This window comes from Buteo buteo, chromosome 13 (genome assembly GCF_964188355.1).
Source record: "Buteo buteo chromosome 13, bButBut1.hap1.1, whole genome shotgun sequence".
Lineage (NCBI taxonomy): Eukaryota > Metazoa > Chordata > Aves > Accipitriformes > Accipitridae > Buteo > Buteo buteo.
In genome coordinates, this window is record NC_134183.1 from 4,080,852 (window position 1) to 4,100,048 (window position 19,197).

Consider the following 19,197-nt stretch of genomic DNA (forward strand, 5'->3'; position numbering starts at 1 on the left):
TAGACTTGTAATTAATACATTATACTTTTGGTTTTTTCCTCCTGGGAGATCTCAGCAGCGCCTTCCCTGGGAGCCATCCTGCTGTCCCGCACCGCTGCTCTCACTGCCCGGCTCCCTCCTGCAGGGACCCGGCTGGAGGAGCGACCCCGGCACGTGCAAAGCCCTTGCACGGAATAAGCTCTCGCTGCAGAAATTGCTGTACAAATCCGAGCTCCAGGCGCTGCGATGGTGGCCGTGAGCCACCCTCGGCCCTGCTGCCTGGGCTGGCAGCTCACGTAGCAGGAGTGACCCGCACGGTGCGTGACCCTTTTCTCGTCCTTCCCGCCGTACCCAAGGAAGCGTCCCGTTGCTGGCCACCTTGATGGAGCTGTGTCCTTATTCTTGGCTCTGCAGCTAATTTTCTATGTGTTTTGGCTGAATCACTCGGCCTGGCCGTGGTTTCCAGAGCCCACAGCATCTGCCCCTGCGTCCCTCTCTCCTTTAGCCCTGGCTTTCTCCCTGCCCTGGTCCCAGCCCTGCCAAGCTGGCTTTTTCTCCAGCACGCTGGCTTGCTGCCCTCCAGTCCTCCCCGCTGTCTGCCGTGTCCTTAGCTGTGGATTTGTTTGACACTGGTGGCTGGAAGCAGTTTTCCCTTCCCCAAATCCCAAACGAGTCGGATCCTGGGAAGCGCAGCCCACCCGGAGCTGCTGCCCCAGCCAGTCCCACGCGGGGGGGACCGTGTTTTTCCAGGTTTGGGGTGCAGAGGGGGTGCGTGGAAGGGAGGATGCACAGAGGGGCAGGGGCAATGCTGGCTCCCACCCCAGCTCCGGTGGTGAACTGGAGCCCCGAGGGACTGGGGACAGACGGAGGGAAACGGGAGAGAAGGGAAAGGAGAGGACATGGGGAAAAGAGGGGGGAAAAGAGGGAAAAAAGGGAAAGGGTGAAAGGAGAGGGAGGAATAGGGAGAAGGGAAAGGGGAGGACCAGGGGAAGAGAGGGGGGAAGAGAGGAAAAAAAGGGAAAGGGTGAAAGGAGAGGGAGGAACAGGGAGAAGGGAAAGGGGAGGACCAGGGGGAAAGAGGAGGGAATAGAGGGAAAGTGAGGGAATAAAGGGAACGGGTGAAAGGAGAGGGAGGAACAGGGAGAAGGGAAAGGGGAGGACCAGGGGAAAAGAGGGGGGGGAAAGGGAAAGGGTGAAAGGAGAGGGAGAAATGGGGAGAAGGGAAAGGGGAGGACCAGGGGAAGAGAGGGGGGAATAGAGGGGAAAAAGGGAAAGGGTGAAAGGAGAGGGAGGAAAGGGGAGAAGGGGAGGACCAGGGGGAACAGAGGGAAAGTGAGGGAATAAAGGGAAAGGGTGAAAGGAGAGGGAGGAAGGGGATAGAGGGAAGGGGGGGAGGAAGGAGAGGTGGATGGAGGAAGAGGGAGGGAGGGAAGGGGGAGGGAAGAAGGCGGCAGGGCTGGCTGAAGGGAGGGAGGGAAAGGGGGCACGGAGGGAGGGCGAGGTGGGCCGTCCCCGCCGGCGCCATGTGACGCCCCCCCCTCCCCGGGCTCTCCCGGCCCTGCCCGCAGCGGAGCATCCCCGAGGCCGCCGGCTGCGGTGCCGGTGAGTACCGGGGGGGTCGGTTTGGGGGGGGGGGGGTCCCTTCCATGTCCGAGCCAGGCTGCCCCGGGGAGGGGGGGACGACACGTAGTCCTGGAAGTGGCTTCGGGGGAGGAGGAGGGGGTGTCCCGAATTGGGTGTAAAACCCTGAAAGTTTAAACGGGGGGGGGGGGGGGTTGGGAGCCGCCGCCTGGGTGCGGAGCTTGAGGGCGTATATTTCTATATTTTTCCATATTTCCTTTGGAGTCAGAGCCGGCTGTGCCCTCGGTAGCTCCTCCCGGGGTGAGGGGGGGGGCACCGGGGGGGACACCGGCACCGGGGGGGGGGGACGGGGACAGAGGGACCGGGAGGGGGACACAGACACCGGGAGGGGGACACGGGCACCGGGAGGGACATCAGCACCCTTGGGGGGGACACCGGCACCCTTGGGGGGGACACACCGGCCCCGGGGGGGGGGAACCGCCCCGGGCAGCAGCCGCCGCCCGGCCCCGGTAACGGAGCCCGGGTCCGCCGTGCCGAAGCGGTTTCGTCCGGTTGCCCCGTCCCTGCTCCACCGGGAACCGGGGTTTTTTGGGGGAACCCCGAGTGAAAGGCCCAGGTTGAGACTTTGCAGGTGGTAAAACATCCCGGGGTTTGTTGTTCCCCCCAGGCTGCCGGGACACAGAGGGGGTCTCTCGGGCACTGGGAGCATCCCTCTTCACCGGGGGTTGGGGAAGGTCGGGTGGGAAAAGGCAGCGTGTTTTTGGCAGGGAGTAGAAAGTCCGCTGGAAGTCAGGGGCTGCTGATGTTTTTCAGGGCGGTAAACCCCTCGGAGAAGGGAGTGTGAATTCAAGCGAGGCTATGTGAGAAAAACCTGACGTGGTTGATAAGTGAAGTAAAGTAGAGGGGAAAAAAAACCAACACCCAACAACAAAAAAAAAAACCAAACCCAAAACTGGATCATGTGTTACCATATGAACAGGCGAATGGGGACATGGAGCCTGTCTTCACTTCTCCACACTCTACTTATTCATATCCTTTGAAAGGTGGTGAAACGTGAAATGTGGTATTTCAGCCGCCACGGCAGCGAGCAGAGAGGGCTTCTGACACACCGTTCGGCTGTTGATTAATTGCTTGGCATTTGGTAAAACTTCATCAGCCCCTGACGCGTGATGATTTTTGCAGCTTTTAGGGTTGGGTCTTCCAGGCACGAAGCAACTGAGGTTCCTCGGCGGTGTCCAGAGAGTGGGTCTGACCTGCAGCATCGCTGTCCCCACCGCTGTCCCCACCGTGTCCCAAATCTCCGGGGGGGAGAGGACAACAGCGGAGGCCTCGCCGGAGGTGGTAGGTGGCCAGCGTGGTGGAGGTGAGCCTTTGGGAAGGGCAGCAAGGGCAATTGCGTTCGCTGAAAGAGGCACTGCTTCAGCAGGAATGCTGAAAAGGAGTATTTCAGCTGAAAAAGAGTGTTTCAGCTGAGTTTCGTACAGTAGCAGCGGGTGCCGGTGGCGTGAGCCGGGAAGGCAGCTTTGCTGGAGGAGCATTCCCACATTTCCACCACTTTTGCCCTTTGGTTTCAGAAGCGCTGTGCATTTGCGCTTTCTTCGGAGGCTCATCTGCTGCTGGATTTTTCAGGGCACTGGTTCAGTCTGTCGCATCGTGACCCACGTAAAATGCCAAAGGGCAGGAGACTGGCTCTCAGCGCTCGTCCCGCTGCCATCGTGCCTTCCCCTTGGCCGCCCTGCGGCTGCTCCACGTGGCATCCAGGGGACAGAAATGCTTCTGTGCATATATTTCCCCAGTCCCTTGCTGTATTATTGTAGCTGTTGAATATATTCATTGAGCTGAATGAATCCCCACCTGGCAGCATCCATACCGCAGCATTTGCAGCTTCAGCTTCATTTTATGGAGAGGGAAGGGAATATAAAATACAAAAGGGAAATAACGCACAAGCCTGCGAGGCTTCAACAGTATCGGCAAGCTGCGAGCTGCGCAAGTGTATGGCTGGAGAGAGCGCTGGGAGCTTTTCATAAGTCAGCTGGGAAGATTTAAAGCCCTGGTTTTAAGGTGGCATTTTTAAAATAACTAGATGGTGGAGTCTAGGTCAAAAGTTATCTGGGAATCTTAATCTCATGGAAATTATAGGGAACTGGGGTTCTAGGTGTGCTCTAGAAAGAGGATTTGGAATCAAATTCACACCAATTTTATCGCTGTATAGCCACAAACTTCTGACATTTATAGTAAAATATTTACCGGGAAGATGGAATTTGTCAGAGGACGACACTGATGCATCATCAAGCTTGGAAAATGGGCTGTTACAGAGGAGTGGGCTTTGTGTCTGGTCCCTTTGGAAGATGGGACTCACAGCTTTTCCTTTATTATGAGGGAGGTATCGTTGCTCATCAGTGAAAAACATCATTAGAGCGGTGCTCATGGCTGCACTGAGAGGGGGGATTATTTGAGCACCACGGCAGATGGCATCCACTGACCCAAGACAACTTGCGGATAATTCATTTTCCCACTGGGTGCCCATCCAGCGCTGCTGGGTGACGTGCCCAGGGAGCAGAGGCTCAGGTCTGCCAGGGCAGGACCTCGCTCACCCTCAAAGCCCTACAAGTGGGCAGCCCCACGGCCCCGGCTTCTTCTCAGGGGACATTAAGCACTTGGCTACAATCGATGTCCCTTGTCTGCGTGGCAGGTCTGGCTGGGAATACCTCTGCTTGCTCAGAGAGGTGCGGTGGGTGATGTTTGGTAGATATGACCCAAGTGTGGGATTGCAGTGGGGTCCTGGGTGGGCGTCCGTTTCCCCCCACCTTCTTCCAGCCCCCAGGACAGCAGGGAGAGCAGAGCTGGGAGCGTGGTGGGTAGAAACCTCCCCTTTTGTGGCAGTCAGAAAGTTGGGTGTAGATGAGAAGGGAGTCTCTGTATGGGTTTGGTTATTAAAAATTCAGCAATGGAGATTGATAACATAACGTCAAGCCCAGGTGAGACTCACACAGGCATGTGATGGATTAGGAGGAGTTGAAGCTTCACCCAGTAGAGAATTAGTAAAACTGGGGGGTGGGAAGCCCAGAAACAGCAACCATTGCTTAGACACATGCAGATAGGAAGAGTTTTCCAGTCTTCCCTTTCCCAGGGCAAAGTCACTCCCTGGGTGCCATGTCCGAAGCAAAAGCTGAGCCATCTGTTTGTAAGGATTAGCTCTTCAGGGACTGGGATACAACATATCACAGAAGAAAAATGTTTTAACTATTTGGGAAATACTTAACCGAGGTGATGCTCCAGTCGGACACTGCAGACTGTACCGGAGCCAGGTGAGAAGCACTGATGTGGGGACCCACGGCAGGTCCTGGCACGATGTGGGACGGGAAATCCTGGAGCATCCTCCACCGGCTCTCACGGAGGGACAGACCATGAGCATCCCGCTTGCCTCACAGCTGAAAGCATGACTTGAAGCCCGTTATCCGAGAGCCCTTCCCAGGACCACGGCAGGGTCTGGGTGAAGCCGTGGTGGGACTGGCAGCTTTCCCTTCGTCTCCTGCCACCGTGCCTTTTACCCAAGTGAGGGTGGATGCCGTTGCTTTCTACAGGAACAGCTTTGCCTTTGGCATTGCCAAAATACCTGACCCAAGCTGGGGCTCTGCTTTCATTTCTTGCCATCCCCAGCTTCCCTCATGTCAGATTTCCCCTGGTTCCTGCTGCCATGGCAGCTCGGTGGTGGTGGCTCTTGCAGGGATGCTCAGAGCTGCACTGACTTCATATTCAGTAGAAAACAGTCCTCTCCTGGGTGCTGTTGGGAGACCCTGGAAGTTGCAGACAGCCCGAAGCAACACAGCAAACCCAACCTAGAAAACTGAGTGATTTGGAAAGTGTTAAATCCTTCTGATGCTGGAGTTGCTGCTTGGGAAGCAGCACGTCTCTCCTGAAGCACAGAACAGGTGAGCTACAGGCAGGAAAGAAATTGGGACAAAACTGCCCTTTTCTGTACAACGACTTAAGGAGGGTGGGGATGGCTGAAGAAGAAAGCAATGTCAGCGTCATGTGTGTCAACTGTTCTACAGTTCTTACTGTAAAATAGCTTACAGACTGCATGGAGAAGAAAACATCAGGATATTCTATAGGTGGTAGGAGAGGTGCTGCTGGGTGGGAGCCGCATGGTGATACAAAGGGACGGTGTGAATAGGAGAGGGGTGGAGGTAAAGACCAGCTACACACAGTCAGACCAAGTTTCACCTGGTAATGGGTGCTGGTCTGGGGGAAGGATGGAGAAAGAATGAGACCGAGCCTATTCCCTGCCTGTTCCCGCAAACTTTCCCAGGACATGGCTGCGCTTCTCCGTGCTGAGCAGGGCAGGCAGCCGATGTCCTTCCGAGGCCACGCTGGGCTTGGTACCGACCCGCGCTCCTCTGACCGGGCCATGCTCCCTGTGCTTGGGCTCAGGCTGCTTCGTGCCCAGCATGGTTTTTCCTACCCTCTCTGCTAGGACATTTACAGTTAAATCCTGGAAATGGCAATGAATCTTGCTAAAATCAGGGCAGTAAAGGGTTTACTATCTCCAATGATGTGTAAAAGCTGATTATGTACTTTAAGATCACATAACCTGACTATTAAACCCAACAAGCTACACAAAGCAAAGACCTTTCCCATGTGAAGATGGGACCAAACTTCTGCAGCTGCTCAGCGTCAGACCTGGAGAGCTTGTGCACCAAGACCCCACCACCGGCATCGGCGGAGTTGTGTCCCAAACTGCTTAAGCAAAGCTGGATGGAGCAGCCCTTGTGTTTGGTAACTGGGTTTAATGGCAGCCACGAATGGCACTTGGGTTATTAAGATGTTTGCTTGAGGCGTGGATGATACAGCCCTTCTCCGCTTTCTTTATGCCATAGTTTCAGTACTCAGAGGCTTTGCTGTAAAGCTGCTTTCTAAGTGGGGAAAGGGGAATGTAATCTCCCAGCCGACAAGGCATCTGCTTCGCGCTAGCAATCGTGTTTAACCACGTCGAGGGGACGGCGGTCTCGGCGGCGGTGGCCGGCGCGTGCAGCCTGCCCAACGCGCCGCTTGGCTGTGGCCTTCAGAGACGCCAACGGCGCTCGGGGGATTTCTTGCTTTCTCTCATTTATCACACTGCAAGTGTTCCTAAAACCACTCCAGCTGCCAGCGCTGGCGAGAAGAGCTGCAGCGGCAAGGAGCAGAGCTGCGGTGGGCACGGGTACCCAGGGCTCGCCTCTCTCCGCCACCGACACAGGGGAGGTGGAAGAGTTTTAATTAGCTCTTGATGCTATTTTTTACCTCCCAGAACTGCTTAATTTAGCTCAAGCTGTCATACACTGATCGTTAAGGGGAAAAGAAGGAAACGGGGGTGTTAGCCCCTCTCTGCTGAGGAGCTTGGCAGGAGCAGCCACATCTCCTGAAACCTGGGCTGCTAGCTGGGGCTTTTCTTAGACCTTTTATAGCCATAAAAGTTTATTGCCCAGAGAAATTTCATGCGCTGGCATTCATAATACATGGCTCCTGCAGGGTTTGCACTGCATTTGTAGGTTCTGTTCACACCCACTTCAGTTTAAACAACATAAATATCTTATGAAAAAGGTGCCCGAGATCTTCAATCATGCTGTGACCTACCTTGCTGCTGGAAGGACACAGAGACCTTGAAAAGCTGTCATTATGCAAGGAAGAGGTTTATTGTCCTCTTTGTAATACACAAGGCCATTGCAGGACTTTGTGCCATCTTAAATGACACGGGGAAGTGAACAAGAACCAACTGTTAAAGATTTAATATTCCCTTAGACCAGCCCAGCCTTGGTCCTGGTGTGAAGTGGATGCGGGCAGCTGAGCCAGCCGCTCTCCTCCAGCCATCGCATACGCCGTGGGATTACGTTGCCTTCGCTTATCCCTGCTGCTGGGTCTGCTCAGGCTCCTTCTGCGCCAGCCAAGGTGAGCAGAGGGAAGGACTACGCTGAAGCCAGAAGAGGGTCACTGGATCGTCAGGTTACTGGAGTTTCTGTATTTAGGATATAAAGTACAATCTGTAATGTACGGCACGCAGAGGATAATAGGCAAGCACTGCTCCACGCAGCACAAGGCAACGAGATTTCTGCAGATCTTATTGCAAAGGCGCCAGCTGGTTTGCTTTTCAGCACTAGATATTGCCCCTTTTATTCTGCTTTTGTAGCTCTTTGCAGGGTATTGAAACCAGCAGTTTGCCTCATGTCCCTGACTGCGAGCACTCTGACGCGATGCAAGTAGGTGAATATTGTATGTCAGCTTTGATAGGCAGAGGGCACTGGGCACTGGGAAGGGCTCTGCGAAGGAAAGGGCTCAGCTATTGTTGGTGATGGAAACTTTGTGTGGGTATATATCTAGTTTAGACTGGGAGAACTGGACTTGAGTGCATGGGCAACATTGCACGCTCAGAGCTTTAGCTCCTATTTCCCTCTTGAGAAATGCACTTTGTGTAACACTTTCCTACAAAAACCACAGGGTAGGAGCTGCCGGCGCGTGGATGCGGAGCCGTGCCTGCCATCCGCCTGTCCCTGCGTCCCAGCCTCGTGCATCCCTCGTGTGAGTCGGTCGGAGGCGGAGAGCCGAGGCTGCGTCCTCTCCTACGGTCCAGGAGCTCTCCCAGCTCCTCCCAGAGCCGCCCAGCAGCCGAAGCATCCGTCGAGGACCCTCCTCGCTGTGACACTTGCCTCGCGGTCGGTCTGCCAGAACGTGAACTTCCCACCTTCACGGCCAACGTCGCAGGTTTTCCACTTCCCAAAGCGTTGCTTCAGCTGGGATTGAAAGAGGTAAGAGCCCTAAACACCAAGGAGAAAGGAGGCACACAGGCGGGATGTGCTCTAGAAGAGGTTTGGGGGGGGGATATTTGTGGATCCAGAAGGACCATGTGAATGAGCACTAGCTGTACGCACGTGGGCTGTGCCAGCAGCCTGTGAGCCGGTACCAGGGAGGCTGTTCGGTCAATGATTTTATTTGTTGAAAGTTGCTGGCATCATCTAAAGCCATTAGTGTGAATGAGCTGGAGCGGAGCCATTGTCCCGGAGAGCACGGCGGCGCGGGCACGGCAGATGCTGCCCGTTCGGGAAAGTGTCCGGTTAGAGGGCTGGGGAAATAAATCTCAGTTGCTGCTCCTTTGACCTTGGGTATATCATTTGATCTCCTTGTATTTGCTGCTGGAGCTGAAGGTGGGCTCAGTTAATCAGTAACAACCATCCTTGCAAACCGGACCCAGGCAAAAAGGGCAGGTTTTGAGCAGACAACAGCAAAAAGGGCAGGTTTTGAGCAGACCACAGCAAAAAGGCTGCTGTATGGTAATGAAGGAGAGGGAAGAGCAGCAATGGGTCAGCCTTGGGGGTTCCCTAAGCAGGCTGTGGGTTCAGCAGAAAAATACGGTACTTTCTATGTAGCATTTCCTTCGCTGTTGCACTGCCACGAAAGGGTTTTTGATCAAGCTTGAAAAAATAACTTGGACAAGAATGAAGCATGGGAAGTGCTAGGGAAAGGGGGAATTTCTCAGAAAAATTATGGAAGTCGAGTTTAAAAGAAAAAGCCCAACTCATAAAGTTAGTTAGTGGAAAGCATTACAGTGTGCGGCAGCCACACATCATTTCTTCCAATTGTATTTCAGGTGTTCCTTGTGTCCGATGACAAGCAAAAAATTAACAGGTTTATGATTGCTGTGGCTCAACCTAGGTTTAAATAACTCATAACCAGCCTTTTTTTTTTCTTTTTTTTTTTTAAAAAACCCTCTCTGGAGAGCCTGTGAGCCCAGTGCACTCGATTGATTCAATGCTCCTGTTTCTATCCGGCTGTAATGGCAGTGCTGTGTGCGGGGCTGGGTGCGCAGCACCGCTGTTCGCAGCCGAGGGGAAGCTTTCAAGTCCAGTATTGATCCTTTTGAAGTTTATGGCTGCTTGTAGTCGCAGTTACTAGTGCTGGTTCAAACTGCCATGGGATGGACTGTTTCATTTCTTAATATCAGGCTAAAACTCCTCCACATCAAAAAGATTTATTCCTGTACTTAATTTTTCCGATACATAATTTCTCTCTCAGAAATCAAGCTGACATTTCTATATGACACTAATGCAGCTCTGTAAAGCTGCCTTATATATTTCTGTCTTCCCATGTACCATGAGAGGTGGTGGGTGCCGGCAGCCCAGGACGGGGCTCCGGGGAGCCCTACGGACCAGCTCCGACACACGTCCCCTTCGGCCATTTCCCTCTCAGCGTACCAGCCCAGGAGATATCTGCTTTTCTCTGCAGCCATCCCTGCTCTCCTTTACTACTGTATGGAAGCAGAGCAGTTTTGTGTTTCTCTCCTACCTGCAGCACACCTTTTCCAAGCTCCAGGAGGGGCTGTTGCTTCCCAAGCGGTAATTCCAAAACCAAAACTATCTTTGCCAGTCGCCCAGTTTTCCAGGTCAGGTTTGTGGAGCTGCTTCTCCTGGGGCCCCAGACGGAGCAGCGGGCACTGCCCGCACCACCTCCTCCTCTTCCTCTCCTCTGCTGAGCTGCTATGCCATTTTGTGACCGCCTTTCTCTTCCGTTGTGGTTATTAATGATTAAATCAGGCTTTTCGGGATTTGCCCACCAGGGAGGCAGGGTGACGTTGTGCTGTCTGAAGGAGGGTGACGACGCGGTGGTGGTCTCATCCAGCTCCCTGGCACGGTCCTGCCTGCCCAAGCACTGCTGGGTCTGAAAAGTTCAGTTCTGAAAGAGCCACTCTCCTTGACCTATTTATTTTTGCCCATGTTCGTGGCCTGCGTTGTGTCCTGAGGAAGAGATCGTGCTGTTTGAAGGCCCTTTATTTTTAGGCAGCCCGATTTTCTTGTCGTAGCTTAGTGGGAGCTGGTCCTTTCAGTTCAGCTCCATCACAGCTCACGCTCTGTGTTCGCCGGCTCTTACCCAGGTCCCCGATGTTCTTTGTGCATCGATCGCTCGCTCAGTGGTTTCCTACGCCCCCTTCCACCGGGCTTCGTTCCTTCTCCTTTATGTTCTGCTCAGCCTCTCCCACTGCTCCAGGTCCATGGCTTAACCTCTGATTTCCCTCTGCCCTTGGCTTGCAGCAGGGACCAGGCTTTCACAACCGCAGAGGCAGGTCGCCAGGCTTGTCCTGGATGCCAGCACCCCTCCACAAACAAAACCTTCCCTCCCGTCTGCTCTGATAACCTTGGCAGTGCTTCCCCTCCTCACAAATGTCAGGAAATTGGAAATGATGCTCTAGCCACATAAAAAATCAATAGCTGCCTCCTTGGCCTGGCTTGGCCCTGTTCCTTCTACCTTTACCCAGGGCAGGAGGGAGCGTTGTTTTCCACTGAACTCGGAGCAGTGATTTATTGATAGGACCCACCTTGTGCGGGCAGTTGATCAGCAATGTATTTATTTATCTCAGCCCATCCACGTAGCCCAGAGCGGTGGCTTGGGCTCGGTGTTAGGTCACGGAGGGGTGGGCTGAGAAATCTGGACCAGGATAATATTTTCTTTTTGTGACAGTGGAGTAATAGGTAAGGACTTCAACTCACTCCTAGATCTGGGTGAACTGCATTAGGAACAATGCCAATATTCATTTCATTTTCCGAAGGGGTCAGTCCCAGCGAGGGCCATGTGCAATTCCCATCAGAAGCTATGGCTCCAAGACAAAAAGAAATTCATTATGAGGACTGCAGATTACATTGCAGACTGCCTTTATTATTCCCTGGACTACTACCAGAAGGCACAGTGTGATTGAAGGAGCAGGAACAGTTCTAAGGTCCTATTTCTTGGAAATCTTTGGGGCTATATTCATTTAATTTGAAATACAGCTACTTTTGGAAACCAAACAGCATCACCTTTTCAGCTGTAGGAAGCATAACACAATTGGTAAAGGTTACTGGGGACTAAATCCTTGCTAAAAATCAAGCCAGCTCCTGTTCATGTCCTTGAAAAATCTTTCTCTTGGGAGCCCTGCTAATTCTCCAGGCGCTGGACATAAGGGAAGGTTTGTTCCGAGCTGCTGCTCTGCACTATCACTGCCTCCTGTCCCCACCGCATTGGGCTCGATTTGATGTGCCAGCAAGGCAGCAATAGGGATCACTCTCTAATGCATCTGTGATTACATGGAAATTGAAGTGTGAGCGAGAAAAGAAATGAGGCAATTGAGAGGTGTGACTCTGATGCCCGACCCCTCTCCCTGCTGCCAGTGTCACCCCAATGACCAATATAAATGATGCCAAATGGGTATATTTTTCAGTGCCTGGAATTGATAGGCAGCAAATCACAGGAAATACTTAGCTATTTCCCTCTGAATGGCTTTATCTGCACCTTCACATACTCCCTACTTTGATTTTTGGCTCCTTATTAACAAAAACCGTGCAGGAAGGATGGTTGCTGATGATACACAAGCCAAGAATAGACTCCAGCTCCTTTTACCATTTTGGCACCAAAAAGTCAAGAGGGGTGAGACACCTTGTAGTAAACGCTGTTCATTTTGAGGCAGCCACTAGAAACTATGGCTCTGATTGAGTTAGGGAGAACTGATGAGCCAGAGGATCTGTGCTTTGCCTGGTCATATTGCTGGCTCAAATGGGATCTATAAAGAGATGGGAAATGGCATATCCCCATCCAGTGAAGGGGTAAAGTGGTGTCCTAATGTCTACAGCTCTGCCAGTCTCTCCCCTTGACGGGAAGGTTGCCCTCAGGATATCAAGGTGCAGGGCTACCTTTGCAGGACGTGCTTCTCTGCCCCGTAGCTACCAGTTTCTTCTTTAGCCGCTGCCTCCTAATTTCTCAGGAAAAACAAATCTGAGCATCTCCTCTGTGCAACTCGTTCCTCGCACCCCTGGCAGGGTGGTGTCCTTCCTGGTAATGCATCCCACTTTTCTTGAGCTGAGGGAAACACTAAATAAGAACATTAGAAATGTGGCTTCTTAGCAAAGCCAAAGGTGGAAAGCTTGCAGCAGCGCGAGCTGGAGCATTTGCTTGCGCTGTCTGTAAGCGACAGCACTCCCCTTCCCGTAGGTCGGTACCTTCTGGGAAACGGCTCAGTGTGAACGTAGGAAGAGCCAAATCCTTAATTTCATATGGGAGAGAATTGTCAGAGCTGTTGCAGCGCTTGAGGGTGCAAGTACATCTGCTTCCTACCAAGATGTACTTGTCTGCTTTGGACTCAGGGTAGGATGCGATAATAAAAGTCTCTCTCTCTCCCTTTCTCTCTTTCGCTCAAGAATTTGCAACTCTTTCAGCACCATTCCCTGCTTTTCTCTCGTATTGCTGCCCAGAGAAGCAAGCTAAAGCTACAGACAGGCCTTGGGTGTTGCACCCATTCAGTAAATGCAGTTATTTGGACTCCACAGTAACTACAACTTTCCTTCACATTGATCTTGTATTAAACTCACTGCAAGATCAGCCCAGGACCGGGCTGTCGGGGACCTTGGTGCTTTGCATTTGTGCTATAGATGTGCCAGGGATGGGTCCTGCAAGAGGACAGAGCTCCTCGAGAGAGCCCAGCTCACAGCCGGTTCAGCGGCAAGAAATAACTATCAGCATCGTCTGCTTGTATTAATCATGAGGGAGCTATGGCAGAACATTATCTTTGGAGGCTTTCAAGTGTAAAAGCGCAAGCTATGAGGGCTTTTGGCATCTCTGAGAGTCACTGTAAGCAAGTAAGTATTAATATATTCTCATCAGAGGTGCAAGAAAAAAAGCCCTCCTCCAGTCCACTCGCCGGCCAGACATGTCGGAACAGCGAGCCGTCATCTCCCGGCCCGGGCAGGAGCCGATTTAATCACTAAATCCCACCACCTTTGCCAGAGTGATAACAGCAACAAGACTTCTCTTCCCAAAAGCCCATTCCCCAACGCGTGCCGTGATAGCAGACACCGGCTGTGGGCACAGGCGCGATGGAGTTATTCCTGCGTAGGTTCAAAAGCTGACGCCTGGGGAGACGTACGACATTCGTGCCCCCGGCTCTATTGTTTACCCGTTATTATTTGGGGAATTGGTGTTTCAAATGAAACGTGTGCTGAGGAGGGCTCTGCCCTCCTTCCCAGGCGGGGGAACGCGGTGCTCTGCCCCCAGCCCTCTCCTGTTTGTTGTCCCTTGAAACTTCACGCGGCACGAACAAGCCTTGTGCAATTTTTAAGGGAGCCCAAGGGAGATGCATCCCGCTGCTACTCTGTTAAATTTGGTAGCTTTTGTTGTCTAGCTGGATTTACATTTTTTTTCCTTATTGTTTGCGGTGCCGAACGACACAAAATGTGCCTTAGAAAATATACATGACAGGGCACTTCTCTGTGATTCATACTGCCTTTACAAAAACAGTCAATAGCGCTATCTGCCTCATTCCCACTCCCCAGAAGACCGTCTCTCCTGCGTATCTTTTCCTTCTTGCTCTTATTCCTCTAATCTTTCATTTCTGTGGCTTTCCCCCCCCCCATATTAATTGCACTTTTTCTCTGCTGCACCAAGAGCTCTGATTTCTGGTGACACTTTATCAGTCTGCAGGGCACTGTGAGAACTGCTAAATTCCACAAATTAGCAAAAATAAAAGGGAAAAAAAAAAGAAGATTCCATCTATAAGCGACATGGGGATGAGGGAAGTTTTTTCGCCTCCTCCTTTAATGTTTGCCCAGGGCCTGACTGCAGCTCTTTGGCCCCATTTCCCTGCCTCCCCCTGAAGCACAAGCTGAGTTTGGACCAGTTCAGTGTGTGCGTTCAGCCGACACCGGCACTGGCAGCTCCGATCCAGCAAGTGCAATAAAAAGCAAAAAAAAAAAAAAGCAAGTTATTGCGTTGTGCTGCTCTGCTTTGAGGCATTTGATGGTGTCATTCAGCATGCATAAAAGTAGCATGGTTTTTGCAAAGTCAGGATCTTGATCCCCCAATGGGTAAATCTACCTTGGAAGAGGAAAAATGGCAATACTGGGGGGAGCAAGGTGGTGACTGGAGCTGCTCGGGAGCGGGTTTTTTTTCAGCAGCTGAAAGTATCTTTGATGGTCCCTTAACACGGTGTCCGTGGAGCGTCAGGTAAGGCTCTGAGGATGGCAGACGCTGCGGTTCGGCTACATCCTCAGGGAGACGCGTGCCAGGTTTGGCCGGTCAGCAGGAATTCACCTGCAGCAAATAAAATGGGAGCCGATGAGCTGCTCCCGGCCAGCCCATCCCGCACCGATCCCACCCCGGCGTTCGGCACATCCACGAGCCCTGGGCCGGCGTGGGGCAGCAGTCAGGTGGGATTTGGTTCAAAGTCTCCATCTGTCAGGGCCCGCTGTGATTGTTTTAATGGCTTGCTTATTTCAGCTCGACCTATATAAGCAATTAAGGGCAGAGGGCAAAGCTTTGACACATCCGTTCCCCCAAAAAGCTGTAGACGGCTCCGTGCTGACGGCTGTGTCCCTTCTCCCGGCAGCCGTCCCCATTCCAGCCTCGGTCCTTTATGCATTTGGGAATGAGCGCCTGCGGCAGGAAGGCGCTGACCCTGCTCAGCAGCGTGTTCGCCGTCTGCGGCCTCGGCCTCTTGGGCATCTCCGTCAGCACCGACTACTGGCTCTACCTGGAGGAGGGCATCGTCCAGCCCCAAAACCAGACGGCGGAAATCAAACTGTCGCTGCATTCGGGGCTCTGGAGGGTCTGCTTTCTGGCAGGTATGGCCTCCCTCCCCAAAAAACGTCCCCCGCTAAGGTGACCTTTGCCGCGTGGCGGTGTCGGACCGTGGGAAAGGGCCAGGGAAAATATAGGATTTTTAGAGGCTCTGACTATCTTTGCTTCCAAACTTAGGCACAACCTGAGTAACGCCGTCACTCCGTGCCCAGCTTTAATAGTCAGATGGATAAATGTGCCTTTGCACGCAGGCTTTGGGTGAGTTTGCTGCTGTTGTGCCAGTCCCTGCTGCTCCCCATCCCGCTCCATCCCAGCACTGCGGCCACAGCGCCTTGGGCAGCAGCTCAAAACTTTCCTTTTTGTCCCTGCAACATTTAGATTCAGGTCAGCTGGACCGTTCCCTCCATCCGCGCCAAGTTTGATGAAGCAACTTGGCTGCAGGGACGGAGTTGAACAAAACCCAAGGGAATGGGAATCTCAAAGTGACCGATCCGAAATGTCACGAAGTTTGAAATTCTGTTCCGAAAAAGTCAGGGGAGTGAGGAGCTCTGATACCACCCCGGGGTGACCTTAAACCCTCTGGCTTCAGGATTCACGTTTTTGTGTACAAGGGAATCCTTTTGCACAAGGGAGATGGTAGTTAAGAGATGTCTTTCTTCAGCCCCAAACACTGACACCTAAGATGCAAGCAGCACTAAAAAGCAAGATTGTTTTTATGCGTGCACTGAAATTAATTTTAAAGCCACTCTCTCCCCCACCAGAAATAAACAAATACACTGCAGGTGTGATTTGGTCTCTGTTTGCTGCAGGTGAAGAGCGTGGCCGGTGCTTCACCATCGAATACGTCATGCCCATGAACATCCAGCTGACATCCGAATCCACAGTCAACGTCTTGAGTAAGTGGTCTGGTGGGGTCTTACCCTTTGCGTCCTGCAAAGCACCAAAGGGTCACTAGGGATCCCCCAAGAAATCCTCTCTGTGTCCTTGCCGAAGAAGCTCCTAGTTCCTCGACAGTGCTACCACGCAGGGATGCAACTACATGTTTACTCTGTGGATTACCCAATGTGCTCCTAAATTTTTGGGGACATCCCTTTCTGATGGCAGGATGCTCACAGAGGCTCTACGCCATGCAATTTCCTGTCACTGGCTATTCAGCGCTGATGCTTATGGAAGTATTTGGCTTTATAGCCTCCTCTCTGTAATTTGCAGCTGTATTTATGCTGTAGCAGTCAATTTTACACATTACATAGTGGGATGAATTAAGGATGGAGTGTCACAGCTCTCACGGTGAATACTGCAGTCATTTCTGATTTAATAAATAGAAGTGTCCAGCAAACAGTTTTGCAGCGAAGCTAAAGGAAAGTCCAGGTTCTGATGTTTTTTTCCTGTATAAGACTTCACACAGAAACCCTCAGAAATGCAAACATTAGTAGACGTTTCCGCAGCCAGCCAGAGTCACCTCTTTACTCAGCTCATTAGCAAAGAGGGGAAGCCCCGACAGGGGCTGGGGAGCAGCGCAGGCGCACCCACATTAACCAGGAGTGAGGAAGGGCACATCGTGGTCAGAGAGCAGCGGGGTTGGAGCCATCTCACCCAGCCGAGCCCATTTCTCACGCTGTGTCGGGAGGATTGACCTGTCCTCACTTTCCTCTGCTCCTCTCCCACCAGAGATGATCCGCTCTGCCACCCCCTTCCCTCTGGTCAGCCTCTTCTTCATGTTCATTGGCTTCATCCTGAGCAACATCGGCCACATTCGGCCTCACAGGACCATCCTCGCCTTCGTCTCGGGGATATTCTTCATCCTGTCAGGTGAGTTTTCCTAGCCAGCTTTTCTCCTGAAAATCCTTGAGCCTGGAACACATTTGCTTTCGTAGCTGCTGGTGCTCTCCTAACCCGCTGTGGTGGCTCCTCGTTGGAGTCATCACCCACGGGGGGTTCCTGGCTCGGCCCCGCAGCCTGCTCGGGCTTTGCAGGATGGAAAATCACCCGGTGCAAAATTTGTTTGTGGCAGCGGCAGGGAGATGCAGGGGAAAGCACCCACAACCCTTGCAGGAGCAGCTGCTGGGGGAGAGGATGCCACTCATGGCACATCAGTCACGGGAGAGATCCGAAACTTCAAACCGCTCGGTTGGGATGTTTCTACGTGAGACACGTGGATGTTTTATTCATGGTGTCGTGCTAGTGTTAAACAAATAGCTGTGACAACTGAGCTTTGAAGCCGGCTCCTACCCGGTGCACACAGACTTGCTTGAGCATGTAACGGTTTGACTGAAATGAGAGGAGTGCCCTGGGTTAGCTCTGAAGGAAAACTGCCTCTTTCCCCAATTATTTCAAGCACACTTCCACAGTTTCATGCTTTCACCCACAAGTAAGGTCCTAAAGGAAGGCACTTCTTCAGCGACTTCATCCCCAAAGCGTTTCCCACCACCTTTCTCCTTGGTTTCTCCCCAGGTCTGTCCCTGGTGGTGGGGCTGGTCCTCTACATATCCAGCATTAATGACGAGATGCTGAACAGGACCAAGGACTCGGAAACATTCTTCAATTACAAATACGGATGGTCGTTTGCCTTCTCTGCCATCTCGTTCCTTCTCACGGAGGTACCCGGGAGCTCTCCCATCCCTGTAATGAGTGTATCCTGTTCTCGGGGCGGGTATCGAGGCTGTGAGCAAAAAGAGGACTCCGATGGGGTTTAAGGGTAGGCTATGAGGGCAGATGGGTAATATAAAGTATGGTAGGAGACATATACAGCGGGGACAGTCCCCGGGCCTGGAGCACTGATGGGGCATTTGATCGCCATGTGATGCCAAGCATGGATGCGGAGGAGGAGGAGATGCCACCTTATTTTACTGCAGGGACCCGGGGCACAGGGCAGTGAAACGACTGTCCTCGAGAGCCCTTGTGCATCGTCAGTAGAGCAAAAAAAGGGGATTTATGCTTTTGTTCTGTTTCCTTGGTGGTGGAGAAGGCAGCCATCAGCAGGGTGAGCGTCAGGCCGTGTCTCTCTCCCCTGCAGAGCGCCGGGGTGATGTCCGTTTACCTCTTCATGAAGCGATACACGGCCGAGGACATCTACCGACCTCACCCCGGCTTCTACCGGCCCCGTCTCAGCAACTGCTCCGACTACTCGGGGCAGTTCTTGCACCCGGACGCGTGGGCGCGGGGACGCAGCCCTTCGGATATCTCCAGCGAGGCGTCCCTGCAGATGAACAGTAACTACCCGGCTCTGCTCAAGTGTCCCGACTACGACCAGATGTCCTCGTCCCCGTGCTGAGCCCCGCCGCCCCTGCGCCCGCTCTCCCGCCCAAGCGCCGACAGTCGCCGCGTCCTGGCTCCGTTTGTCATTTATTTTTTTTTAGGCCACTCTTTCAGGGCAATTCTCTATTTATAGGAGCGTAAATATAACTGGGGAGATTGGTTATATAACCAATAATGTAACCTAGAGAATTGGGATATTTTCCTTTATTTGGGTTTTTTGGTTTGGTTTTTTTTTTTTATTATAATTCTTCCCTGCATAACTAAAAATCTCTCCAAAGTCCTCTTCTTTCGGCTCATCCCACTGAGCAAACAGCAGTTCTGCCTGGGGGATAAATCCAGGGCTGGACTTGAGAGCAGAAAAAAGAAAATAGAGTAGAACTAAGGAAAAAAAAAAAAAAGTGGGGCTTTTTTTAGTTTAGGTAGGCTGCAAAAGTTTGTGCATTTGCCTGTATCATTTAATGATAAATTTACTGGCCTAAGTGCCTGCAGGCATAAGAGATTTGTGTAAATTTCCAAGAAATAGCCATTATTAGAAAAATATAAATTTTGTTTTGATTCAATATTTACTGATTGATACATCTCATTGCTGGATATCACTTTTAACCAGGCTGTAACGGGAAATAGCCATCTTTCTCCTCTATACCTCAGCAGGCTTAGACACAAGTGGGTGGTTGTTTCTCTATGGCCACTTGCAAACTGTTGCTTAAATATCCCGTTAAACTGGAGGTATTAGAGCCCTGGGGTGTCCGGGCTGTTGGGGTGGCTCAGGCACCCACCTTTCCTTTGCCATCCCATAGACTGGAAGTCTGAAGA

The 19,197-nt window shown here is 52.2% G+C and overlaps 1 protein-coding gene across 1 annotated transcript; it reads left to right on the plus strand.

Annotated features, from left to right (window-relative positions):
- Positions 1–8,190: 8,190 nt before the first annotated feature.
- Positions 8,191–18,803, plus strand: CACNG5 (calcium voltage-gated channel auxiliary subunit gamma 5). The gene is made up of 6 exons (XM_075043853.1): positions 8,191–8,342; positions 14,939–15,173; positions 15,939–16,025; positions 16,798–16,938; positions 17,581–17,726; positions 18,143–18,803. The coding sequence occupies exons 2-6, from the start codon at positions 14,966–14,968 to the stop codon at positions 18,398–18,400; spliced, it is 840 nt and encodes a 279-aa protein (XP_074899954.1). The 5' UTR covers positions 8,191–8,342; positions 14,939–14,965; the 3' UTR covers positions 18,401–18,803.
- Positions 18,804–19,197: the final 394 nt, after the last annotated feature.